Below are 27,395 nucleotides of genomic sequence, written 5' to 3' on the forward strand. Positions count from 1 at the left end.
CAGGGCTGGGTAGTGCTTTGGATTCAATCTCTGAAAGGGGCTTCAGAGGGCACAGAAACAGGAATGTAGCTCCTTAAAAGCAGCTGCATCTCAGCAGCTTTAAGGTGGATAGAAGGCCACTGATCCTCAGCTTGGCTACCTAATGTGAACTGTTGGATAGCAACACTTTGAGAAGAGAACTCACTGAGGCTGAGAAAGAGGGGGGCATATTTCAAACTTCAGAAAGAAAGAGCAGAGGGATGTTTGAGTGCCAGGCTACTCTAGGAAAAAAGGGGCATTTAGCCCTTCAGTTTTGCATTGGGGGCAGGGGGGAAGGCCTAAAGAACTCCCAGAGACCCCACTCATAAATGAGGGTGGGAGTTTTACTTATTCACTTTCCAAGGGTCTGTATCTTAGCCCTTTATTTCTTGATATTAAACTTGATTAATGCCATTCCAAGTGACTCTTGCTTCCCTGGTCATGCTGTGCTGTTCGGAGCTTAACAGTTGGAGAAAACAACAGGCAGTCCACATCTCCAAAGAGGATACAGAAACAGAGACAAGACAAGATGCTGGAACCCAAAGAGGAGCTGGCAGTTTCCTAGGATGTACCTGCTAATCAAAATAGAAGAATCCCCTTAAATCTTCATGCCTTGCTTTTCCTGAGAACTGCAAAGTCTGATTTCAGCATAATCGGTCTGGATTTCTTCTGAAGTTGCATCTGGCATAGGATTTGGGGCACTGAACGTAAGACTTGCATAATGTATTTCTTCAGAGCCTCTGGGATTTCTGTCAGCAGATTCCTCAATGCTTTCTGGTTTGGGGGGAATGCGATTCATTTTCCGTAGAGCAAGGTCCAAAGCGTTGGGATTCTGTTTGAAGAGAGGAGTTGAGTGGAAGGGAAACTGCTGCCATTACACAGAACTTGAAATTGGAGTTTATTTTACAGTCTACCACAAACAGGGCTGCAGTATTTTAAGAAGCAGAAACAAAATAAGCAGAATAAACGAACAACTTTTACACTCTAAGTAGATCAGTTCTGCAAATTGCGGGTGGGGGAAGCAAGGCTTATGTGGGAGATAACATTTCATATAAGCAAAAAAAGCAATTGAACTCAGCTGGTCTGAACATTTCATTTCCCTCCCCCCAAGGTTCATTTTTTGAGATTTGTCATCAAGGGCTTTTAAAAAATCCTGCATATTGGGATTAAAATTTTTTACTGGGGCACAGAACTGTAATCATACTTCTTAATCCAGGAGGGGAGAAAACATAGTTCTCCAGATATTTCTAAACTACAGTTCACAGCAACTCCTACTTTCATGACTAATGGCTGGAAGGGAGGGAGCAGGCATTGGAGAGATCCTTTAGCAGTGTATATGTCTTGATTTTTTTTAGAAAATAATAATATAGGGAGAATCTTACTGGGGTCTACAACTCCATACCAGCATCTTGTTTCCAAGACTGCCCATTCAGATGTTTCAGGAAGGTCTCAAGCAGAACATGACAACTGTCCTTCCCTACTATTTGTTCCTAGCATCTAGGATTCAAAGATATACTGCTTCTGAATAATTTAGCTATTGTGGATATATCTCCTTCACAGATTTGTTTTACCCCCATTTTATATCTCCAAAGTCAGTGGGTTTCACTATGTACTATGGCAGTGAGTTCCCTGAATTAATTCTTTGTACAATGAATTGCTTCTCTTGGTCCTGAATCGCAATCAGTTTCATTAATTCTGTTTGCAATCAATTCCATTGAGTTCCAGAATTTGAGAAAGGATTAAATGAAGAAAATCTGACTCACTAAAATCTCAATCATATCCTTACTGAGTTTTTCCCCTAATTTACCAGAAACGCATAACCTAAAAGTAAACTTGATTTTGCTTTTATCATAGGAAAACTACTGAACTATCTGTAGGTACATATGGATGATGGGATCAGTCCTGAATTGCAAACAGTTGCAGAAGAGAAGAGGTCTCTCTACTATTGGCAGAGTAGTTACAATATCAGGAGAGTCAATGAAAACCAATAATTTCCCCACCAGTGAGGAATAAGCACTCTCCAAAGCACCCATAAGTTTGGAGGAACCATTACAGCCTTGACTATATATCTTCAAACTCATCAATAGTTTCCATTGACTCCTATGGTATTGCAACCACTGGAGCCAATAATGGAGACCTCTTCTCTTCTGATGCTACTTGCAAATTCAGGGCTGGTCCCATCATGCAAAATCAAGTTCATCTCACCAAAAGATGAACTTGTGACATGTGACAGGTCCAAGCAGAAGTCAAGAGCCAAACACAATGAAACTCTTCCTGAGCAAGTAATCAGCTGAGAGTTGATGAACTATGCCTAAACATGGAAAGTCCCGGGCTAAGCAGCCATTGCCTCTACTGTCATCAGAGAGGACAGTGCTGTATGCCAAAGTGGAAGAAGAAAAAATTGAGATGGAGGAGAGCTCGGGGAGCGGAGACAGCGAGTGCGAGATGGAACCCCGGCTCAACACTATGGAGTTGGAAAGGGCCCTCCGCTTCCTCAATTTCATGAGAGAGCCTCAGACGCCAGGTGTAATCATAGAAGAACCACAGATGGGTCCTTCCCAGATCGGTGCCAGAGAAGAAGAGGGAAGGGCCCCTCCACCCTTGGAGGCACAAGTAAGGGTGCAGAGTCTGGGGTTGCATGGGACCATTCCAGACCTGAATGGAACTCCGCAAGAAATGCAGAATTTGGAGGCGAGGATGTCTGCCATGGAAGTGGTGTTGCAGCAGGTATCCAGCAACTTAGGCAAGGGGGAAGAACTGTGGCGGAGTATGCCATGGAGCTCAAAGCTCTTGCTGGAAAAGTTATGGACTGGTCAGAAACCACTAAGATTGATTACTTCAAAGGGGGATTGCAGCCAGAAATTCTGAGAGGGGTGCTCTGCCGCGGAGACCCCCCCACTCTGAAGGACATGCTATCACACCTATCGAAGGGAAAAGTGTTTACCAAACTTGACCTCAGAGAAGCCTACTTTAGGATTCGAATTTGGGAGGGGGATGAATGGAAAACAGTGTTTAACTGCCCTCTCGGTTCCTATCAGTACAAGGTCCTCCTGTTTGGGTTGGCAGGAGCCCCTGGAGTGTTTATGCAGTATATCAGTGAGTTCCTCCATGAGCATTTGTACAAAGGGGTCCTGGTTTACTGAATCTCCCACTCTTTGGACAGCTCCTAGCAAGTTATTGAGTTGCATGAGATGAGTGAAAGAAAAGAAACAGTGGGCCATCTAGGCCCACCTGTCCGTCTAGTCATCTCTATTTGGAGATGCTCCGTTAGGGCTGCCTGATACTGAAATGCCTTCACTTCAAGCGGGAATGGAAGAGGAGGCGTTACAAACCTCGAAAATTGGTGAGCTGTTGCCTGGAGCCAAGGCAGAATGCTTTGTCTCTTTTTCTGGGTCCTTTACTGTTCTTCTCTTTCTCCAGTATCTGCAAAAAAAAAAATAATAATCATTCATTTTATATGAGGATCAGAGAGCAGATGGTCTAGGTTCAGTTAAACTACCTTATTGCAATTAATATAAACATTTGCAGATATTCCTTTCATCCACCTACACACACCACTAACAAGAGTGTTGATTCATAGGACTGGAATTAGTTGCAACAGGATGTGCATTAAGGAAGCCAAACTACTGTACAATGATGGAAAGTGATTTCTTAAGAAACCTAAATTATAAGGGCCTTTCCAGGCATTCAGAATTTCCCCAGTAGATTATTTTACCCCTACACCAACTCTACAAACAAGATACAATGTTCTCATAGATGAAAGGAGATGGAGAAACCATGGTTTTGAAAAAGAACAATAGGTATCAAGCATTCAATAGCAAGTGTGTATAAAAGGCAAACAGTGAAATTAATTTACTGCAAGGTTAGAAGAATGAATTAAGAAAAGGTGGGATCAAGGATAAAGAGACAGACATTTCATCCCATGCATGAGTTCAAAAGGGAATGAAATTGAATTTAAAAGAGTATAGTGCAAATATGGATACTGCCTTAGATGTGTAGCTAACAAATCCTGACAATTAAAAGAAAAAGCAGAAGGAAGCAAACAGAAAAAATAGCGTTTAAAAGCATAATTTAACTGTTTTGATTTGAAGAGGAAAATAGTTGAAGCCGTAAGAAATGAAGAGATACCATTTGGAGCAAAAGAAGATAATAGTGTTTCTCAATCTTAACCTTAAGATGTCTGGGTTTCAACTTCCCCAGCATGCTGGCTGGGAAGTTCTAGTTGTTGAAGTCCAGACTTCTTAAATTTGCCAAGATTGAGAAACAGTGACTTAAACCACAGAAAAACAAAGCATGAAGAAGCTTATCTGAGCAGGTTGAAGGAGGAGTTTTAGAAGAAACGCTGGAAAAACAATGTGCTTATTGCAGTAGAAAACCCTATCACTATCAGCAACATTTAAAATCAGTGCGTATTCCTTTAAACATAATGCATCCAAGGATATGTTGGTTCAGTTTAAGAACCACAAATCCACAAATGCTGTGATGCAGGGGGTTCTGCAGGGGGAGGTCAAAAAAGTCAAAATGGTAGCTACTGCCATGCAATCAAAATTGCATCCCATTGTGATGCACATTAAAAAGGGGCGGGGCTTTGATCACATGGTTGCAGCTTCTATCTTGACTTTTATTGTTTTATTATATGGAGACCCCGTGGGTTATGGCAGCTAAAATGATAATGACCCATATTGACAGTGAAAAGAGCCAGTGCAGGTATTAGCATCTGTGGGAAGAAAAACACCTTAACAAAAGAGCTAAGAGGAAAAAAAGTTATAACAGTTGTTGTTTTTTTATTCTGATTAGAGACAGGTGGATAAAAAAAATTCAAAACCTTGAGGATTTCCTGAAAAATACTATGCTGGTAATAAAGATTTGATTTGATTTGATTTGACTTGATTGAAGAATGGATCACTTCTTTATACACGACATTACTACATTTTCTCTAGATACGATATTTGTCATGCGCTGCCTACCTCTGAATAACGTTCAGACACTGGTTTGCAAAGCAGGCTCTGGTTTATTTCAGGGTAGGTACAACGTTGGTAGAAAAAAGCTGAGAGTGACAGGAGCGCGCCGGTGCGGGGTTTAAATACCCCGCGCCGGTCAGCGCCCCCTCGCTCTCGGTCACGTCACCCCCCTTTGTCCCATGCGTTGCCCTGCCATTGGTTGAGGGTTTCCAGGATCGCCCATCCTCAGGTTTTCAATCTTCTGCTGATTGCTTTCAGCTGGGCGATCCCCGTTGCATTGCCGCTGATGGCTTGGGTGGCTCCGTGATCCGTTTATCTATTGTTTGTTAGCCGTTAGTCGTTGTGGGTTGATGGCTACTTAACTTGTACCCCTTCACCTATTTCCTTGTCATTGTCATGAGTGCCATTGCGCTGATGACTTTAGCTCAACGGCACTCATGACATACTGCCCCCTTTCCGAATAGTGTTCTCCCCCGGGTTTCTGGGTTTTCCCCATGGAGCTGTCAAAACGCCACATTTTTTTTTTTTTTTTTTTTTTCAAAGTTCCCGCCGGAGTGTTTGTCGCCCCTCCCTTTGCTCCTCCCTCTACCACGTGCCTTCCCAGGGTGTGTCCATGGTGCGCATGCTCGGGTTCTGACCTGGCGTGCGCATGCTCCAACCACACCCTGTTTGTTTGGCTCAGTTCGGCGAGGCGAGAGGCGTGGCTGGTCGGGTGCTGCTCAGCTCCAGGTAGGGCCCTTCTTTTCTTATTTAGAGTGCGTCGCCTTTGTTGTGTCTCCTGGGCGTTGCCCCCAGGTTGCCCTGTTGACTTGCTTGCCACTCCCCCGCGGCCGGGGGGCGGGGGGAGGGTGCTGGCGATCGTTTGTCACCACCCCGTGGGCCCGGGGCGGGGGGAGTGAGTCCCGGGGGGGGGAAGGTCCACCCAAGTCGCGGGCTTGGGGGGGGCCCTTTCCCTTGGGGCACGGGAGGCGGGGGGAGGCCTGCGGGGGGGGGGGGTTGGTTTTGCTGACCTTGATTGCGGTTTGTCGGGGTATGCCCGGTGAAATGCTCTGGTCAGGTCAGGCGCGTTAACATTGTGCGCCGCCACCCATTCCGGGTGGGGGAAGTGTTTCCACCTGACCAGATAGTGTAGAGTTCCTCGTTGCTTGCGGGAGTCGAGGATGTCCCTGATCTCGAAGTGGTGTTGCCCGTCGATCATTAGCGGTGCGGGCTGTGGCGTGCTTGGGTGCCATCGGGAGGTGGTTGCCGGTTTTAGGAGGCTGGTATGGAACACCGGGTGGAGTCTCCGGAGGTTGTGTGGCAGGTCCAGGCGTATTGCTACCGGGTTCACTATTTGCGTGACTCGGAACGGCCCGATGTACTTAGGCCCCAGTTTTTTCGAGGGTTGGGTTGACTTTAGGAACTTGGTGGAGAGATAGGCCATATCCCCCGCCTGGAACGTCGGTTGTTGGCGCCGGTGCTTGTCGGCCTGCTCTTTGTAAGCAGCCTGTGCCTCCTTCAGCGCCGCCGTGATTACTGGCCATGCTTCCGCGATCTTCCGTCCCCAGTCGCTGGCGTCCACCTGGGGTTCCGGGGGTTGAGGTAGCTCCGGTATGGGGACGAAGTCGCGCCCCGAGACTACTTCGAACGGGGTTTTCCCCGTGCTCGTGTGGACGGCGTTGTTGTATGCGACTTCGGCGAACGGGAGCAGTTCAGCCCAGTCGTCTTGGTGGTAGTTCGTATATGATCGTATAAATTGCTCTAAGGTGGCATTAAGAACCTCAGTGGCTCCGTCCGTCTGCGGATGCCAAGCCGTAGACAGGGCCTGTTGGGTCCCCGTCAGCTTCAGGAAGGCCCGCCAGAATTTGGAGGTGAACTGTGTGCCCCTGTCGGTCACCACACGTGCGGGACATCCGTGTAGCCTGTACACGTGGATGAGGAAGAGTTTGGCTAGTTGTTGTGAGGATGGGACCGACGTGCAGGGGATGAAGTGGGCCTGCTTTGAGAAGTAGTCCTTCACCACCCAAATGGCCGTTTTCTTCTGGCTGGGTGGGAGGTCCACTATAAAATCCATAGAGATTTCCTCCCATGGGCGGGAGGGTTCTGCCACCCGTTGCAATAGCCCCGCGGGTTTGCCTGGTGCCCGTTTGGCCCTAGCGCACGTTGGGCAGGACGCCACGTAGGTTTTTACGTCTCGCCTGAGCGCGGGCCACCAGAATTGGCGCCGTGTTAGGTGTAGGGTCTTGAGGAACCCAAAGTGTCCCGCTTGCTTGGCGTCGTGTGACCTATGCAAGATCGCCTGGCGTTGCGAGTCCGGGACGTAGATTCTGCCTTCCCCCCATGCCAGGTCTTGCGCCATTGTTACCTTGTCGGGGTTTGCCAGGAACCAGGGGTCGGTTTTGAGGGCGGCGGCGAGGTCCGTGCGCATTCCCCCTGGTAGTTGCGGTTGCCTTCTTTCCGTCGCCGGTTGTCCCGCCATCGGCTGCGCCGTAGCGTCGAGCTGCCTCCGTGCGCCGCTTCGGGTGGTCACGGCCATCCCCAGTTGCGAGGCGGATAGGACCGTCCCAATGGTGTCTGGGGCGGGCTCTTCGTCTTGGGGCAGCCGGGAGAGGGCGTCGGCCAGGAAGTTCTTCTTGCCCGGCATGAACTTCAGCTGGAAATCAAAGCGGCTGAAGAATTGGGCCCATCGGACCTGTTTTGGGCTAAGGCGTCTAGGCGTTCGTAGGGCCTCGAGGTTCCGGTGGTCCGTCCAGACCTCGAATGGTTGGGTGGCTCCCTCGAGTAGGTGACGCCATGTCTCTAGTGCCGATTTCACCGCGAAGGCTTCTTTCTCCCAGACGTGCCATCGCCTCTCTGTCTCGGAGAACTTCCTTGACAGGTAGGCGCATGGTTTCAGGAGCCCCGTGGAGTCTTTTTGTAGCAGGATGGCTCCCAGGGAGAAGTCTGAGGCGTCGGCTTGGACCACGAACGGCCGTTCTGGGTCCGGGTGCGCGAGGATTGGCTCCGTCGTGAACAGCGCTTTCAGCTTGTCGAATGCGGTCTGGCACGCGGGAGTCCAATTCAGCACTGTGCCTGGGTTCTTGGCGCGTCGGGTGTCCCCCACCCCTTTGGTTTTGAGGAGGTCCGTTAAGGGGAGGGCTATCTCAGCGAACCCCCGGGCGAAGGACCTGTAGAAATTCGCGAATCCCAGGAAGCTCTGTAGTTGCCGTCTGTTGCGGGGCCGCTCCCAGTTTAGCACCGCTTCGACTTTTGCGGGGTCCATTTCGATGCCGTCCCCGGAGATTCGATACCCCAAATAGTCTAGGCGCTCTTTGTGAAACTCGCACTTTGTGGGCTTTGCATAGAGCTGCGCCCTTCTGAGCTTGTCGAGGACTTGCCTGACTAAGGTTACGTGTTCCTCGTATGTTTTTGTGTAAATAAGGACGTCGTCGATGTAGACCAGGACCCCTTTAAACAGATGTTCATGCAGTACCTCATTGATGAGCTGCATGAACACCCCAGGGGCCCCCGCGAGTCCGAAGGGCAGTACCTTGTACTGGAAAGCGCCTAGGGGGCAGTTAAACGCCGTCTTCCATTCGTCCCCCTCCCTGATTCGGATGCGATAGTACGCCTCGCGCAGGTCCAATTTGGAAAAGACTTTGCCCGTGGACAGGTGGGCGAGCATGTCCTTCACCAGGGGTAAGGGGTATTTGTTGGACAGGGAAGCCGCGTTTAGGCCCCGGTAGTCGGTACAGAGCCGTAGGGTCCCGTCTTTCTTCTCTCGGAATAAGACGGGGGCTCCGACCGGTGAGCATGCTGGCTCTATGAATCCCCTGTCTAGGTTTTTATCGATGAACTCCCGGAGGGTTGCCATCTCCTTCGGGGTCATCGAATAGATCTTTGGTCTAGGTAGGGGGACGTCGGGCAGTAGGTCGATCCGGCAATCCGTCTTGCGGTGGGGGGGTAGTTGGTCTGCCTCTGCCTCTCCGAAGACCTCGGAGAAGTCGGCGTATTGTTCCGGTAGGTCTGCTGTGGTAGCGGCGTTGTCTTGTGTGGTCGCCTCCGCTCGTCCTACCGTGGGGTTGCTTTTGCCAGCTGGTACTGGTGCTCGATACTCGCCGTCGCCGAATGTGAAGGTGCGGGTCGCCCAGTTGATCCGCGGGTTGTTTTTCGCGAGCCATGGCATCCCCAGGACTGCAATGGGCCGTCCGATGGGCGTGACTACGAACGATGTGCGCTCGGTGTGAGTGCCCATTTGCAGGGTGACCGGCTCGGTTTGTAGCGTGGCTGGTTTCCCTCCCGCTGTAGAGCCGTCCAGCTGGTGGAATGCCAGCGGCGTGGGGAGGGGGAAGCAGCGGAGGTCGAGTTTGGCGACTAGGTCGGGGTGGATAAGGTTTTTTGAGCACCCCGAGTCCACTAGTGCCGCGGCCGTGGTGGCTCCGTTGCCGGCAGAGGGTTGAATTGCTGCCAATATTACGGAGCTTTTGTCGTTTCGTTGAGGTGGTCCGCGTTGCTGTCCCACCGCCTGCCTCGCCACGCGTTTCAGGGCAAGCGGGGAGCATTTCCCGCCGGCTGGTCGGGGTCGGTATTGTCCTCTTCTCCCCAGTAAGCGTCCCAGCCCTCTTCCGGTGTCGCTGTGGCCACGGTCATTCGGCGGTGAGGGGGCGGCCCCGGGTTGGGTGGTTTGGGGCTAATTTTCGGGGCGGGCTTGGGCGCGCTGGTCGGCGGTCGGTTGGCGAAGCAATCCGCCGTCTTGTGCCCTACTTTGCCACACCTCCCGCAGGGCTCCCGGTTGAACTTCTTTTTTGGGTATATGGGGCCGGCCATCCCCCCGTGTGGTGCGGGTACCTTTTTCCCGACGTAGTTTGTGTCTTCCGTGGTTGTCATAAGGAAGGTGCGGTGCGCGTGTTCGGCTTTCCCCGCGAGGTGGATCCACCCGTGTAACGTTTCTGGGTCGTCGCGGTAGAGGGCCCATTGGAGAACGTCGCGGTTGAGCCCCCTTTTGAAGATTTCCAGCAGGGTGGTCTCAGACCAGTCGCAGACTTTTCCCGCGAGGGCTTTGAACTCCAGGGCGTAGTCAGGGACCGTGCGTGTGCCCTGTTTAAGTCTCTGGAGTGCGCTTTTCGCCCGTACTTTAGCTAGGGGGTCTTCGAAGTAGTTTTTCATCTCTTTGATGAAAGCAGGGAAGGTGGCGAGGGCGGGGGAGCTGGACTCGTACAGTTGGACGTACCAGTCCGCCGCCCTGTCTTGGAGTTTGATCGCCACGGCGGCGATCTTGTCGGCCTCGGAGTCATAGGAGTGTCCGTGCCTCCCCATGAACTCCCTAGCGTTGGTAACGAAAAACGAGAGTTTTGAGGGGGTCCCATCGAAGAAGATGGGGAAGTCCTTTGGGGCCCGGGCGTTTTGCGCGGCCCCGCCTCTCGCTTCCCGGGGTGTGGTGTCGGCCACCTGTGCCGTCTGCTGGCTCTCCGCTGGCCCGTGTGGGTTCGGTGCTTCGCTCGGGGTGTGGGCTTGTGCGGGGACGTCGTTGGGTGGCGCGGGGGGCATAAGCGCCTGGAGCATGGTCCGGAGTTCCGTCAGCTGAGCCCGCATGGCCGCGAGTTCAGCTCGTGCCTCCTCGTCCACAGCCCGCGCCGCCGCTGGGGCCGGTTCCGTTGGCGCGTCCTCGGGGGTGGGGGGTTCATCGTCCCTCCGCCGCGGGTCCGCTTCCTCCTCCGTCTGATGGGTGTCTCCGTCGTCCTCCTCCGTGTTGAGCACCGTGGGGCTGTCGCTCCACGCCCGTTGCTGGGGTGCGATGTGGGGCGCGGGGTCCTCCGCTGGTTTCGGAAGTCGTGCTGCTCCCTCCCGCGGTCGGGTTGCCTCCGTCGCCATCTCCCCTTGGGGTTGGAGCTGAGGCTCGGGTCGGGTGGGGTGGGCGTCCATGGCTCCGGGAGTCCGCGGTGCCTCTGGCCTCGGTCGGTCCTCCTCTGTCTCTTGCCGCGCGGCTCGCCCTCCTGGTCCGCGCCGTTCCGGCCTCATCTTGCTGGTCTTCTCGCCGTCTACTCCTCCCGCGGCTCGTTGTCGTCCGGTGGGGCTCGGCGAGGCTGAGTTTATGACTCTCAGCTTTATGTCATGCGCTGCCTACCTCTGAATAACGTTCAGACACTGGTTTGCAAAGCAGGCTCTGGTTTATTTCAGGGTAGGTACAACGTTGGTAGAAAAAAGCTGAGAGTGACAGGAGCGCACCGGTGCGGGGTTTAAATACCCCGCGCCGGTCAGCGCCCCCTCGCTCTCGGTCACGTCACCCCCCTTTGTCCCATGCGTTGCCCTGCCATTGGTTGAGGGTTTCCAGGATCGCCCATCCTCAGGTTTTCAATCTTCTGCTGATTGCTTTCAGCTGGGCGATCCCCGTTGCATTGCCGCTGATGGCTTGGGTGGCTCCGTGATCCGTTTATCTATTGTTTGTTAGCCGTTAGTCGTTGTGGGTTGATGGCTACTTAACTTGTACCCCTTCACCTATTTCCTTGTCATTGTCATGAGTGCCATTGCGCTGATGACTTTAGCTCAACGGCACTCATGACAATATTAATATTAATTACAGTTTTCTCCATGGATTTTAGTGTTCTAATGGTTCTATATTTTAGGCTTTCCATTTTACTATTCTATTATTCTAAATAATCATTTAATCACCATATTCAAATTGCATAATGCCTTACTATATTAATTTTTCTGCCCAAAATTCTTAAACTTACAATTTTAGTTGTATTGCTATGTGATTTTATAGTTTGTTTTATTCTAGTCAATTTCTGTGCTGTATAGGTTGCATTGATATTCAGCAAGCTAAATGTGATTCTGTTTTTCAAAGAACTGTTTTGCTGGTCCATGACCAAAGTAAAAATGACTGACTGACTAGAAGGATGGTTTTGTAACAGTGATCCCAAAATGAGCTGAAAAGTTGCTTAAGAAAGTAGAAAATGCCACAGAGATGTTGTACTAGTAAAGGTCCCTTAGGTAGAAGAAGATTGTAGGATTTGGGTCAATTTTGTTGGGTCCTGTTACAGATTATGGTACAAGGAAGTCTTTCTATGTCTTCGACATGCTCCTCTTTTCACTACAGCAACCAGGAGGCCTTCTGATAACCTCTAGACCAGGGTTTCTCACCCTAGGGCTCCACGAGAGGTCCCTAAAGGTTCCTTGGGAGATCACAATTTATTTAAAAATTTATTTCAAATTTGGACAACTTCACATTAGAGAGGTAAGTTTCATTCTTTATTTTCAGTTTAAGAACACTGTTAGTGCATATAGACAGGCCTACCCATGAAATGAATATAATAGTTTTGTAGACTTCTAGCCTCTATTTGAGCCTGAATCTGCAGGGGTTCCCTGAGGCCTGAGAAATATTTCAAGGATTCCTCCAGGGTCAAAAAGTTGAGAAAGGCTGCTCTAGACCTTTTGTTGTTCTCCTTCCAGTGGTATCCACAGGGAAGGGGTCCAAAAAGTCAAGATATCAGCCACAACCATGCAATCCAAACACCACAGGATTTGGTGGTAGATGCCATCTTGACTTTCTGTGCCCCCCACACCCCTGGTTGCCTCTTTCTAATCCTCTCAATAACTCAATAAGCTTTCTAGATGGATGAGAACAATCCTTGACAACAGAAAATCAATAAAACAATCCCAGGATCCCCCAGCAACTCTACTGTCTGAAGGAACACATTTACCCTTGCAAATGTGGGGTCCAGGGATGTGGAAAGGCCCGTTTATTGCTTTGTTTGTTTATTTACTTTTCTACACAGCTGCAATCTACAAGGACTTCCTGTAGTTAAGAACCACAATAAAGTATCCTAACTATGTTGATCTGTGACCGTAATAAAGAGTTGCTTTGATATCCTAACAAGTACCCAATACTCAAACTTCCATGGCAATAATAATAATAATTAGAATAACAATTACTCATATTAGGCTTTTATTACTCTTTTATTGTTATCAGTCTATTATTACTCAGGTATCGCCGAGCACCAATGATAGAATGAAAAGTATCCCAAGGTTATTCTAAATTTACAGTATCTCTCCAGGCCTGAGTGCTGAGAATCTCTTCTGCAAATATATTTTCTTTTTTTCTTGACCCTTTTTGGAAAAGGAAGAAGGGAAGGAAGGAGGAAGGAGGAGAAGACTGTATGCTGACATCTATGTGCTAAATTCAGGTAGTCCTCGGGTTACAACTATTCGTTCAGCAACCATTCAAAATTACAGCGGTGCTGAACGAATGGTACTTATGCCCGGTCTCTGAAGTTATGGCCGTTGCAGTGCCCCCACGGTCATGTGATAGAAATTCAGGCAGTTGGCAGCCCACCCGCACTTATGACTGCAGGGGCACTTCAACGCCCCCCACCCGCCTGTCTCCCCCACATCTCTGCCCTTTTAGCCACCTGGCACTCCTCAGCAGTGGCGCTGGGGCTGAAATAGAGGCCCAGGGGTGGTGGCGGCCAGCTGAGATTGCTGAAGGCCCTGGGCCTCTAATTCAGCCCCAGCGCCACCGGTGCAGCTGAGGAGTGCTGCTGTGCAGGGCATCCAAAAGGGCAGAGATGGGGGGTGAGGTAGCAGGTGGGGGGAGTTCAAGAGGAAGCAGTCCCTTACCCCACTGAGGCTTGGGGCTGGGAGAGACCAATCCAGGAATGGCTTGGCTTGGGGTGGGTCCTCGCTTAATGACCGGTGGGATTCGGTTAATGACAGCAACAGAGAGTGCTGGCCTGCCGTTGCTAAGTGATGCAATCACATGATGTTGCACCCAATGACCGCATCGCTTAGCAATGGAAATTACAGTCCCAATTGCCGCCGTAACTCAAGGATTACCTGTAATGTGATCAAAGAGAATAAAATCATATTTTCAAATAATACGGAAAAACTGGAACAGAAATACATTTCAGGAAATACATTGATTTAAGGCAAAACTATCCGAAATGTGGCAAAAAAGGGAAAGTACGCTGTTGTAGGTCTCCACTTAGCACTGTATCAAATAATTTACATGGAAAAAACGAACACACTTAGTTTTTATATGGCTTCACAAATACAGTAATAAGGAACTGAGGATGTTAATAATGGAGTCCTGTTCCTTTGGGGAAAATAATATTATTGAGTAAATGGCAGCAATAAATCACCAATAAGAATATTACAAAAATCTTGCTTGATACTTCATTGGAGTGAGGATAGCTTATTTTGACAGACTGGATCTTACAATATTTAAACATCCAATGCTTCTAAAATGTTCAGAGTAGATCTACAGAGCTTCTGAGCTAACTCATACTTGGAAACAACAGACAGACTGACCACTTTAAAGACCCAGTCAACAGATATGCAAGTTCACTGAGCACAGTGGAAAAAAATACACCTCAAAGTCATTTTTTCCCTTGTCCCAACCTTGTAATTGTAAGTGAGAGCATGACCTGTTAAATAAGCCATCTTGCCTTTAATCACATTTTTACAAAATACACAACTTGGATTCATAAATATACTATGCCAAACCAAACAAATCCAAGTATGGTTTAGTGTTGTGTGTGAAAACTCAGTCTGTACAAGCAGACTTCATGGGCCTCTTCTCCTCATCTACGTTCCTTGGTATAATTTTATTCTAACATAGCATATTTAATTTGTTCAATTATAACTAAGAGCAACTTTGTTTGAGAAAATTAAATCATGCGTTATTGTCAGAAAAGAAAGGTTGTGTACTTAAGAACAGAAGAGAGTATTCAGACTTAATAATACTCCAGAGAAGAATCAGCTAAGTACGTGGGAGACTAATAAAGCCTACACGGGGGGAATTCATAGATTTTTTCATGTCTTAGTGAAAGAAGAACAGCCAGAGAGACAGAGAAATATATTGGTGATAATAAAACACTGACAATGGTACATAAACTCATAGGAACAAAATAAAAATTTTAAGAAGCTTCTAAAATAAAATAGGAAATTTATACATATATTGTAGGTAAACTTTTGAGAGAGAGAGAGAATCTTTATAGGCAGTTTTTATCTTAACGGCATAGGGAGATGGAGAAGGAATTACCAATGCACAGAGTAATGATATCATGCAAGAGAACTGAGGCTATAAAAGTTGGCAGGAGGTCTCAGATCAAGGCTCCCAGCTGTTGAGTCTTGTTCTCTCAATATCTTGGTTTCCCTGATCAAGGCACTGATGCTGCTAGAGTGCACCGTCTAGATGAACACATTTCCCTGGGAGAAAACAAGCGTCTGGAAAGGTTCTAAGAAATGGCCTGTACGAATTTACAAATGTTTCTGCAAAAGCAGAATTTTTTCCTAAGGAGCTGAAAAAGGCTATTCAACAAATCTCTCTTCTCTCTATCTCTATCTCTCAATCACTTAAATCAATTTTACAAGGTTTCTATGCTCCTCCAGTCACGTGTGGCTCCATGCAGCTTAAAGACCTCCAAAACAGTAATAAGACTGAAATGAATTTCATTGATATAACAGTATAAAAACTATGTAACTTTGCAAGTGCTAAGGAGCTACCATAACTTATATACTTGATCCTTCTCTAGGAGAGACAAAACAACTTCTCAAACTCTGCTCAGATAGCCAGGTTTTAACGGCTTTATGAAATGCTAACAGAGTCAGGACCCATCTGGTATCAGTGAAATGCTATTCCAGAGAAGACGGGCAGCAGCTGAGAAGATCCGACTCTGGGATCCTTGCAGAAGAACCTCCTTAAAGGTCAGGACCCAGAGGGAACCCTCTCTTCCAGATCTCAATGGAGGGGCAGAGACCACATGAAGATCCTGCAGATACCCAAGTCCTGAGCCCTGAAGGACTTTAAAGAACAGCCAGCATCTTGAATTGCACCAGAAAGAGACTGGTAACCAGTACAGCTGCCAAAGCAGAGGCATTACATGGGCAAATCAGCTGAGACTGCTCAAGTTGCTATATTCTGGATGGTTGCAGTTAATGGTTAATGGTCGGTCTTCAGTTACCACTAAGTGAGTCTGAATCCTGCAGGAGATGTGAATAGCCATACAGGTCTCTATCCCAGCCAACAAGAATACACTGGGATTCTGAGAAGAAAACTTTATCTTCCAACATACAGTATATCTTCAACCTCAGCATTCATCAATCAATCCAGAAACAAATCTTCATAATTACCTACCTTTTAGAAGCAAGGATAACCCCAATGATTAGCACGACAACAGCAAGCATGATGGGGACACCAGTCACTATGTTAAGCAGGCAATTATTTATGTCTTCTGCTGGATAGAAGAACAGACAGAGTTCAATAGATAGAGTTTGTTGTTTTTCTAATCCTACCCCAATATTTTAAAAAAATTCCATTCTCTGTCTGCTATAAAGGTAAGTGCTATGATGTTCCTTTGACACATGCCACTCTGGAGGTGCAAAGGTTGGAACCAACTCATGTTCCTTGCCATCAGAGAAGCTGCTTCATGACATTAATGTTTTAGATACTCCGGAAATCTACCAATCAGTGCAGGGACTTTGGTACAGAACACTGCTACAGTATTTCCAATCAGCCTGACCAAAACTTCCGTGTCTTCAGGTTCCATCACTTCCAAAAGTAGCCCGTGGCTCTCATCAACCTCTTTAGATATCTAGCTGTTGGATTTCTATTTGTATAGCCAGACATGGCTGTATGGCATCAACCTTTCCATGCATATTTTTTTTATCCTGTCAATCTGAATTAGCAGTTGAAGCGCAGTCTAGCTAATATTGACTGTACTAAGTGGGTGAAAGTGGCATTTGTAGCCTGAAGACAGGCTATTGTTCTTGAGCATATCTATTTAGTTCTACTGAGATAATTGGGTTTATCTGCAGATATGTGGATACAGTGCAACCTTTGCTATTACAGTGCACCTAACTTTTCCAGGTTCAAAGAAAGGCAGCCTATCTTTTCCAAATATCCACAGCCTTCCAGTGCTTTTTCTTGCAATGAGTGGTAATTGCTAAGATATTGCTCAATTAAAATGGTTAGTGGGATGGTTTTTAAAAATAGAACATAATATCTCTACAATTAAAAGTAAATATATGGAAGTACTGGTGCTAATAATTCATTCTCTCATATATATATATTCATTCATATATATATATATATGAAAAAATAAGCTTCTAACAGTCCAACACTGTATTACTTTAATAATAAGAATCTCTGAAATTAAAGTTATTCAAATGCACTCTCATACAGCACTGGGAATTTTTTTAGAGACTAGAGAAAAAAGGATAAAAAAATCTTAATTTTAAAATATGTGGAGAGACAGAGCTATGCTGGCTCTTCATTCCAACCAGAACTTAGCTTGGCTAAAAGATGCTGCCCTGGAGTTCAAGATGAGGAGTTCCAATCTCAGGGGAGGAATATATAGAATATATCCAGCAGTACGCAAATTATAACATCATTGTTCACAAGAGTCATGGCATGGTCTAATGGGAGTAGGACTACCAGATATGAGTTGCAAAAATTGGTGGGACCACTCAATTGTAGCAAAGGATTAAAGTTTTTTCTGTCTCTTTGGTGCCATCTAATGATTGTCCTATTGCAGCCCAGTTCTAGGGCTGCTATGATAGAGAAGGAAGGAGTGGATGATCATTTAAAAACCCTTGGTTGAGGAAGGCTAGGAACAAAACCCAGTAATATTTCCCTTGCATCTGGAAATTTCACGGTGAAACCTGTTATCCCCTGTAGCAATATGTCAGGCCAAACCCTGATAGTCTCTACTGTTGTGGATTACCAGAATGGCCCATTGGTTCAAGAAGTGTTCATGTAAACCCCAACTTTCCCAGTAATATGTCCTTGGGATGAGAGTTTGCTTAGTAAGTCCACCAGTGCATCCGAACCAAGGTGTAGCTGGTCTGCTGGTGTTCTGTACGAGGACAAGTGTCCATTAGCCTACTCCTGCTCTTGTTACCCAATGACTGGCATTTTTATTCAAGCTAACAGCCAACAAGAGCTAGTCTGGTGTAATAGTTAAGGCTAGAAACCAGGAGACTGTGAGTTCTAATCCCACCTTAGGTACAAAGCCAGCTGGGTGATTTCAGGCCAGTCACTTTCTCTAGGAAAGCCCTAGGAAGGATGCAAAGGCAAACTACTTCTGAAAATCTTGCCAAGAAAAATGCAAGGATTAGTCCAGGCAGTCACCAGGAGTCAACAGTGACTTGAAGGCACACACACAACAGCCAACAATAGCATCCTCTATAAATATATTTAACACCCTTTTAAAACCTGGTCCTATTGCTAATATATCTGTATTAACACATTCCAGCTTAAGTAAGCGTATTTCCATGGATCCTTCCTGATGCTTTCTACATCCAGCTTCACTAAATAACTCCAGATTTCGCATCCCTCTGAGCAAATGTCAATGTTGCCTCACTTACGTGCCATAAAGAGTTCAAGAGATGCTTCAGCAGAGCCTTCTATGTTGGTTGCCTGGCACTTGTATTCACCTACATCCTCCAGCTTTATATCAGAAAGATTCAGGACATTATAGGATTGGAGTGGTGTCCTCAAGAGTTGGGATCCCTTAACCCAAGTCACAGTGGGCAAAGGGTTGCCCTTCACCTTGCAGTATAGCAGGATGGAATCCCCCTTTTCTACCTTGAGCTGGGAAGCTTCTGTGACGTTTCTCAAACCTGCAAGATTCCAGAGGGAAAATAATTCCAAAATTCTACAGTTAGAAAATAATGCATGGAAATCTCAACATTTGCTTGGATGGTTTTACCAACATGCATCTATTTCAAGACTGCATACTTAGATAAAATGCCTTAAAGTAAGGATATTTTGCAATTTGGAGAAGAAAGTAATGTTATCTCATGTCATTTGTCCATGGCTGCCTCCTAAACATAAGGCATGAATTACTAAATAAATAATTAAATTAGGAAAACTATAAAAGCAAATCTCGGCAAAAAGCATTTCAGTTATTTGAAATGGACAGCTTGAATCCCTTCTTACTTGTAGGGTCACAGTAGATTTATTTTATAATAAGCCTTTTTATAAGCAATTATTTTGAAAACCTTGATGTAGAAATATCCTAGGGATTTGGTTAGGTGAATACTATGCCACGCCAGCCTACTTCTGTAATCTTTTGATGTTGTGTTAGTCTGTTTTAATCTATAAGACTCACAGTTCAGTTTAAAAGAAAGGTAGAAAATGTCCTTTTGTCCCAAGGAATGATTTGGGAAACATAATGTTTATGTTTATTATGCATTTGAAACTCAGGAGATATACATCACAGTGAAATTCCACAGAGCACTGCAAAAATTCAGAATGCATGCTTGTTATCTGATAAACTAATAGCTTAGCTAAAGCAGAGTCACATTAAGAGATTTTTGTATATAGGACAATGCTTTAGATCAGCCTGTCTCAACCTTTTGACCGTGGAGGAACCCTTGAAATATTTCTCAGGCCTCAGGGAACCCCTGCACATTCAGGCTCAAATATAGGCCAGAGGTTTACAAAATTATTATATTTCTTTCATGGGTAGGCCTGGATATAGGCATGAACTGTGCTCTTCAACTAAGAATAAAGAATGAAACTTACCTCTTTCACATGAAGTTGCCCGCATTTGAAATATTTTTTTAAATAAATTGTGATCTCCCAGGGAAGATCTCCCATTGGGGGAGATGGGCGGTGATATAAATTTAATAAATAAATAAATAAAATAAAATAAACCCACCCCTAGGGACCTCTCACAGAACCCGAGGGTGCCACAGAACCCTGGTTGAGAAACGTTGCTGTAGATACTCTGGACTTTAATATGTACATATACAAACCCACTTCCAAAATCTTGCCAAGAAGACTGTAGGAACTAGGCCAGGCAGACACCAGGAGTCAAAAAAACTAACTTGAAGGGACACACAGAACAATTCTGAACAACCTTCATACTGTATGTATCCACTTGTACCAATCGAAGCGAATATTTGTAGCTCAGGGTTGAACTGTGGAGTCCTTGGTGCTCTCTGAGCCTTGTTTTCTTGCAGACGTTTCATTGCCAGACTAGGCAACATCTTCAGCACGAAGAGGGAATGGGCCTTGAGCAAGGCCCACTCCCTCTTCTCACTGAAGATGTTGCCTAGTCTGGCAATGAAACGTCTGCAAGAAAACAACAAGGCTCAGAGAGCACCAAGGACTCCACGTATCCACTCGTCTTAGAATTTTAGTTTTATGTCTTAGTTTCAGATAAATAACACTCCATTTCTTATCCTTAGAAACACAGTTTATACTGGTAATGATAGTGGTAATAATATTATTTTTAGCTTGTGTTTTATATCCAGGCTTCCTCTTTAAAAAAAAAAAAACTTACTTAATTTAGTTTATACGTACGGTACACAATTAACAAAACCATCTTTCATCTTAAAGAAAAAATCTTTTTTTTAAAAAACTAGAAGTTCAAACTAAAAATGCAAACTATGAAGGAAAGAAAAAGAAAAAAAGTCTACCTTATATTTTATGCTAGTCACTGGTTTACTACTGAATTCACGGCTATAATATGAATAACTCAAAATATTATTGTTAGCTATCACAAAATTTCTGCCATAGTGACACATATTGCTGCACCCTTGGATAGTAGAAAATATTGCCTTTCCCGAAAAAGATAAATCACACATTTCTGACAACCATTCCTTGATATCTGGAATAATACCACTTTTCCAATTTCTTAACATAATTCTTTTAGGCACCCCTATGCTTGATAAGCCCCAATTCCTGATAAACAGTCAACATTATCCTCACATCTCTGGCCTTCCTCATTTTACTTTTATTTGTTCTGCCCTATTCTGGTCTTTGACCAAAAAAAAATGGGAACTAACTGATACCCTTTTCTCTAATTCTGCCTTTTCCTTACAGCCTGCTTTGTTATAGAAATGCCTTTTGGGCTCTCGGTGAAACAGTCAGCAAAGACCTTCTCTTTTTCTACCTCCTGCCAGCCTTTCCTGCCTCTCTTTGAGGTCTCCTTCCTGTGTGTGTGTGTGTGTGTGTGTCATGCAACTTACTTTTGTCTGAGCGAAGATGTTCCCCGCTGATCCCTGGGGTCTGAGGTGGGACTGTAAGAGAGAAGCAGATCCTCCAGTTGAGAAATCCTTTCCAAGGGAGATTGGGAGAGAATCACATCCCAAATGACATGTGTCTGTTCCCTGGAGCTGATCCCCCAGCCTCTTCTCTTCAATGCCTTCCCTTGTTTGCTATAACGTTGCTTTGCTACCGATGCCAAGGGTTGGCCACCGTTTTGATATGGTAACGTCTACATGCTTAGCTGAAGCGTCACAGGTGCCAGCCCTGGAGGAAGATGCTGTATTTTCAGCAGCAGCAACCATCATAACTGAATCTCTCTTGCTGCTGCTGAATTTGAGTTGCTTTATGGTGCTGTTGCAGCACATGGGCCAAGACAGCCCTGTTCCTTTCAGGTAAGGGGCAGGCGATGTTCCACCACCTCAAGGCCACACGGAGAGCTAGACTGACAATCGGAGATGAAGGCCCTGCACCAGTTTTACCCTCAGTTTTCCTGTTTGTAAGGGAAGCAGTTCCCGACATGCACTAGAGTTGTCACCTTCTCCCCACAAGCTAGTGCAGAAAAACACCTCCGAAAGGGAGCCATACTGAGTGACAGAGAGGACAGCCAAACTGTGGGACCCGGCTCTCCGAGGCAAAGGACCAGCGACATGGCGCTCAGCTGTTCAAAACAGAAATTCTGTTGGTCTCATATTCTACATTATGAGTCTTAATTATATCTTGAACAATTACTAATTAATAATAAAAATAATTTTAAAAAAGAAGAAGAAATGAGCTGGAATTGCCTTGGGACTCATTCCCAGTGTTAGAGCTAATTCCCGCCTATGCAGACCAAGACAGAATCACTCACAGTTGACATCCAGTTGGACATGTGTCTTCTTGGACACAGAATGGGACCCATTTGTGTAGCTGACCCTGCAGATGACATTCCGGCTGTGGTCTGCTACTGAAGGGAAGAAGCTCAGCACGGAGCTGTAAACATGGGTCCTGTTCAGCCACAAATGAAAGTTGATGTTTTTGGAAAAGCCTTTCCAGGTGATGTTTGGAGTCTGCCAACTACAGCTTCTAACGGCTGCACAAGTGATGTTTGCTGGATATCCCACACGCAGCGTCCCCTGGATCTGTATTTCTGGTGCTTGTCTTTCTAAGAAGAGAAGGGAGTGGTAAGGAGAAAGCTAGTCCAGGCCTATATCCTTACCCATCCACTGGGCTTCATCTCCAGGCTCCTTCCTCTTTCAAATGAGATGGACCATTGAGATCTTCTCCCGCTCTTGGAGCGCAAGATTTTACACAACCAGGCGTGACCACAGAACGTCTATATTTCAAGCATCTCTAGCTGACAGATCTGAAATCCCTATGCTGTATAATTCTGCAGGAAAATTATGAATCCATTGTATTCATTCATTCATTCAAGTTACATTTTCTTTTCCAAATTCTCTATTCTAGAGGTAAGAAAACAGATGTCTATAGGATATGACCAAGAAACAAAAACTTAAGAAAGCATCTGATAGTTCAGTGAGAATTGCTCTAATTGTCTTTAAGGATTGCCAGTGAATGATACTTAGCACTAAAAAAAACCCTGCATGTTTTCCACTGAATGTTCCCTTTGAGCCATCGCAAAACTTTAGGATTTTAGCTCAGGGGGAAAATCTCTGCACGAAGCCCATCTCTGCCAGCATCTCATGAACCTATAACCCCATGAAGACCCACCTGAATGAGGAGAACTTTGGTGTCTCCATCTGCAAGGGCAGAGAGGGAGGTCCAGCAGCCCAGGAAATACAAAGAGAAGGAGGAAACACGTCACCAAAGACCCTTCAGGAGGATCTTCAGGGGTGGGCTGTGGATCAAAAGGCTCAGTGCTTCTCTCCCTCTTGCTGATTTCTACCAGGTCCCCCCATCATGCTAAGTCACAATTGGTTTAACTATGGCTTATTGGACAAGCCACACTTGGCTGGCTTCATACACTGCAAAGCCATACATCATGGTTTATAAATTACACCGACTAGGATCCCACGTCCCACTAGCGAAAGTCAAAGAACCCAAAACGTGGCTTAATGCAGTGTGTGGGACCAAGGCCAAGGGAGGCATCCATTTCTACTGCTCAGGAAAGATCAAAAGGATGCTGCCTGGAAGCATCTCAATACCCCTTGTTGCTTCTGGGTTTAAGCCCACGGCTCTCAGTGGATCATATCCCTTGGAACTTTATCCCTGTGTGTGTTGTGGGGGGGGGGGGAGACAGGGAAGGAGGGAGGGGGGTTCTTTAATCTAGCAGTGGCTTTATTTCTGCATGTTATGGTTGTTATTGGCAGCCCCCACCCAAGGCAACGTGGGAGCGTGTTTGTGTGTGTGAGAACTGGGAGCTTCAGCCAAAGGCCAAACCTCTTTCCAGGTATTCACCTGTCACATTCAGGAATGTCTCAGCATAGTCATAAAAGTTGTAGTTTGCTCTTGTTTCTTTTTCCATTCTGAAAAAGTAGGTCCTTCTATCTGTTTTTTGAGCATTGAAGATGAGGAGGGAACAGTCTCCTTCTTCCAGATTGCCAATGAGATGAAAGCGATTCTGAGCAAAGCTTGCTAGACGTTTATGACTGTTGGTGGCCACTGGAAAATTCGAGTAAGTTGTGGATCCTTTGTCATACCAAAATCCATACAATGTTGCATCCTTTTTGGCATCAGATGGATTATAAGTGAAATTGCAGGGGATAGTAACGCAGAGCCCTTCCTCCACTGACACATTAGCAGGAGCATGCAGGCTGTATCCTGGCACTTTAGCAGGTATCGCTCCTGCAAAGAGTGGAAGACAAGAAGCAGAGTTACCAAGTAGCGGACATCCCATCCCACTTCATCACTGGAAAGGTGAACTGATCCAGGGCTGCAGGCAAGGCGGCCTCTTGCCTTCCCACCAGCTCTTACCTTCCCAAAGCAGCGGTGTTGCAATGAGCCCCAGGATCAAGACCTCAAGGGGACACTCCATTTTCTCATTCCTTCCCTGAAACTTCAGCCTCTTTGGGACTTTGTGGTCAGCAACAGGATCCGCAGAAGCCTAAGCAGGCAAACCTGGGTACCGAAACTGAATATTGAAGCCAGGGCATTACCAGACTGTGGCTACTCAGAACAAAACTTTAAAGCAGACCGATCCATGACTGCAACAGCAACTCTTTCTTCTCCTCTCATATAAGTAGTTTTGCTTGGGGTTGGACAAATAGGACATTTCAGCCACTCAGCCTGGGCACAAATCAGGCTGAAAGACTTTGCAGCTCTGCTTATGTAATTTCATTTTTTTTTCCAAATAAAGTAAATCAGAACAGATAGCAACTGCGGTGCAGAGAGACATTCTGGACCCAATGGAACTAACCAGAGACAGAAAAGGGTGGGATAAAAAGTTTTGAAAAGGAGAAGCTCCTAATATCTGGACTGGCCACCAAAAGACCACCATTAAGGGATCTGAGGCTTGCTTAGGATCAGTTGACCTCGCCTTCATATTTGTAAGATTTTTTTCAGCAATCCAACTTCGTTACTATGAAACCAACAGTGTCAGTACACACTAAGGGAAGGACTGCTTGCTTGGATTTTGTTGCATCTCTTACCATTCAATTTATTTCTCTCTACTAATGACGGTAGTCATTGTATTCAGACCCATCCAGGTACACGCTAGTTTACTAAACTAAAAATCCCCCAATGCTGTGACACCGCAAGCTGCTCTCAGAAATTTTGGTGTCGTGACCATCAAAGTCCCTAAAGACAACTTCTTCTTCTTCTTCTGATTCTTCTTCTTCTTCAGAAGAGGAAGAAAAAGTAGGGACTTGCTGGTGGTAATCGTGACATAACATAAAAGAGACATGAACAAATTAGGATGATTTAGAATTTAAAAAAATATTTCCCTTACACTAGGCTTCATTTGTATTGCAACAAATATATCCTTGTTATGCTTCATATCCCCAAGTAAGTATCTAATATACTTGTTAGATAAGTGAGCGGAGAATCTTTCACTACTGATCTTGGTTGCAGCAAATTATAGCTGGCGACTTCTAAGATAGTGGTTCTCAACCTCGGCCACTTGAAGATGTGTGGACTTCAACTCCCAGAATCCCCAGCCAGCATAGCCTAGCTATCCTAGAATGTGAGGGTGCCAACCTAAACATACCTACCTGAACGAAAACCCCACCAGGTGCATGCCAAGCCCCACTAATACCAAATCTGCCCTCACGTGCTGTGAGAATCTTTTCCTGGCACTTCAAAGTTCCTTAACAGGTCCCTTAAATTGTAGCGGTCTTCTTTTTTAAAATTACAAACTTTGCCCTATTTGTTGCATTACTAGAAATTATAAGCTTAGAAATATATTTATAATCTATCAGTTTTCTAGGGACACAAGTTCAGTTTTGGTAGAAAATAAAGCATGACTTTTTAAAGTGTGGGGATTTGCTCAATTTGAAAATATATTTTACGGTAAGGTGAATTTGGGTTCTTTGTATGTACCTGGAGGGAGAGAGATTTCTTTTTTTAAAGAAAAGGGTGCTTCCAGACTTGAGAATCTCAGGGACTTGTAAGCAATGGAAGAGCAGGAAGTTCTGGAGGATTCTGGGAAATATCCTCAGCTACACTCTCAAGGCCGAAGCAGACATGAAAGTGCAAACTTAAGGCAGGATTTGTTGGCACTTTTCCTTCTTGCAAAGAGCCCAGAGATTATGACTTCAGGAAGTATTCAAATAAACGACCCAAACCAGACATCAGAGGTGGGAAAAGACCCCGGTTCCGACTGGGAAAGAAACAGCATGTCAAAATGCCGCTTGACCCTTCCTTGGCCCTTGAAGATGCTCACTTGATCAAAATAGCCTTTCTGAAATGATTCCTGCTGGATAAAAAAGCAGGGCATCTGCATATCTGCATCATGTACGTATGTAATTATCAGAATGAGGAATCCGCGTGAGGGCTCAGGCTGTTATAATCTGGGGATGGTTACTCCCAGTCTGAACTTCCAAAGGTAATTCCAAGGGTGAATTCACACGGCATCTGCATGGTAAACACATCATTGTGTCCCCTTTGCTTCTTTCCCAGGTTCCTTGGACGGAAACAGCCTCTTTGCCATCCGTATCTCCTGCCCACCCCTCGCTTTCTCAGGTCTCCAGTGGACAAATCTACCCCTGCTGCTGGATTCACGGTTGCCGAAGCTGCAGCCTTTGGGCTAAGCTGACGTAGAGCCTGGCTGAAAAACGGGTGGTGGTCTGAGGGGTGCTCAGGCACCCAAGGTGCTGGGGTTAAAGAAAGCAGCCTTCGTTGCACCTTAGGAAGCCCTCTGTAACTGAGAGACCCCCTATCCCAAACTCCGTGGCTGGGCCAAGAGTTTGGTGGCGGAAATGAAGCATGAGATGATGCTCTCACTCGTGGTCAGCCCCACGAGGTAGGCCAGACCAGGAAATCAACTCCCCAGGAAGTCTAAAACTGCTTTTATGGAGACTGGCTGCATCCTTCTTATAGGTCGGTAAATTTGGGAGGCATCTGCCCGAATATCAACCTCTTGCTCTGGTCTTAAGAAGCGCATCAGCTCCTTTTGCCCAGGTAATAGTTCCTGCTTCTCCACCCCGGTCATCTTCCACCCCATCTACATTCACCAAGGTATTATGCAGAACACCCAAAGGCAGCCCAGTTATTTTGGATCATGAAGCAGGAAACCCAGCAAGCAGCAGTCTGCAAGCTTTGGAGGAAGGATGCAGGAATAACAACTTAAAGAGCAATTTGCTGCCTTTCCGTGTCTATTAAAATGTACACACGAAGGCAGCCCCCACACTCTGCTTGGCGGTTGGAGCAGCTCTGCAAAAGCATCTGGTCGAGAAAATCACCTTATTTAATATTTCTTTCTCCCCTGAGAAGACAGAACCAAAATACCAAGAACAGCAGCGGCAGCTGAAAGAAAAGTTGGCCACTGTCATGGTGGCAAGAAGTGAAACAGTGTTCCACATCACCCAGAAATTCCAGAATGAGCAATAATAACTTACTGTGGTCCTCCAGCTGAGCCAGCTAAATAGCTGCAAAGAAAACACTGATGAGCAATAAAGCTCAAATTAAACGCTTTAAAGCTCAGTAACAGCCCTTTGAAGTCGATGGCCCTTAAAATTTATTTATTTATTTATTTAATTAATTTTTATCCCGCCTTTATTATTTTTATAAAAGACTCAAAGCGGGGAGCATACCTAATACTCCTTCCTCCTCCTCTTTTCCCCACAACAACAGCCCTGTGAGGTGAGTTGGGCTGAGAGAGAGCGACTGTCCCAAGGTCACCCAGCCAGCTTTCAAATTCCCATTCAGCGAAAAGGACAGCCTCACCTCTTGGTGTGGGAAGCTGCCTTTCTCCAGGACTTCGAGGAGCTTCTGTGCTTTATTCTGTGCTCAGCTGTACAGGAAAAGTCCTTGTGACAAAAATCCATCGTTGCAAAAAACAGAAGTGGTTATGGCTGTCATGAGTCAAT

General features: G+C 46.1%; 1 protein-coding gene across 1 annotated transcript; it reads right to left on the minus strand.

Moving 5' to 3' along the window:
• Positions 1-27,317, minus strand: LOC134503421 (sialic acid-binding Ig-like lectin 13). Its single transcript, XM_063312222.1, has 9 exons — positions 27,253-27,317; positions 23,845-23,988; positions 23,329-23,715; positions 21,782-22,075; positions 20,916-20,966; positions 18,303-18,557; positions 16,072-16,168; positions 3,351-3,441; positions 1-850 (listed from the first exon to the last, which is right to left on the minus strand). The coding sequence occupies exons 2-9, from the start codon at positions 23,903-23,905 to the stop codon at positions 617-619; spliced, it is 1,470 nt and encodes a 489-aa protein (XP_063168292.1). The 5' UTR covers positions 23,906-23,988; positions 27,253-27,317; the 3' UTR covers positions 1-616.
• Positions 27,318-27,395: the final 78 nt, after the last annotated feature.

Source organism: Candoia aspera, chromosome 10 (genome assembly GCF_035149785.1).
Source record: "Candoia aspera isolate rCanAsp1 chromosome 10, rCanAsp1.hap2, whole genome shotgun sequence".
Taxonomy (NCBI): domain Eukaryota; kingdom Metazoa; phylum Chordata; class Lepidosauria; order Squamata; family Boidae; genus Candoia; species Candoia aspera.

What these genes read in the sequence shown, in the direction of transcription:
- LOC134503421 (XM_063312222.1), bottom strand. Translation starts at nt 23,905, where the DNA reads ATGGAGTGTCCCCTTGAGGTCTTGATCCTGGGGCTCATTGCAACACCG. An exon ending in AACACCGCTGCTTTGGGAAG is followed by an intron (nt 23,716 to 23,844) that starts GTAAGAGCTGGT and finishes CACTCTTTGCAG; the next exon opens with GAGCGATACCTGCTAAAGTG. An exon ending in GTTATCCTTGCTTCTAAAAG is followed by an intron (nt 3,442 to 16,071) that starts GTAGGTAATTAT and finishes TTTTTTTTGCAG; the next exon opens with ATACTGGAGAAAGAGAAGAA.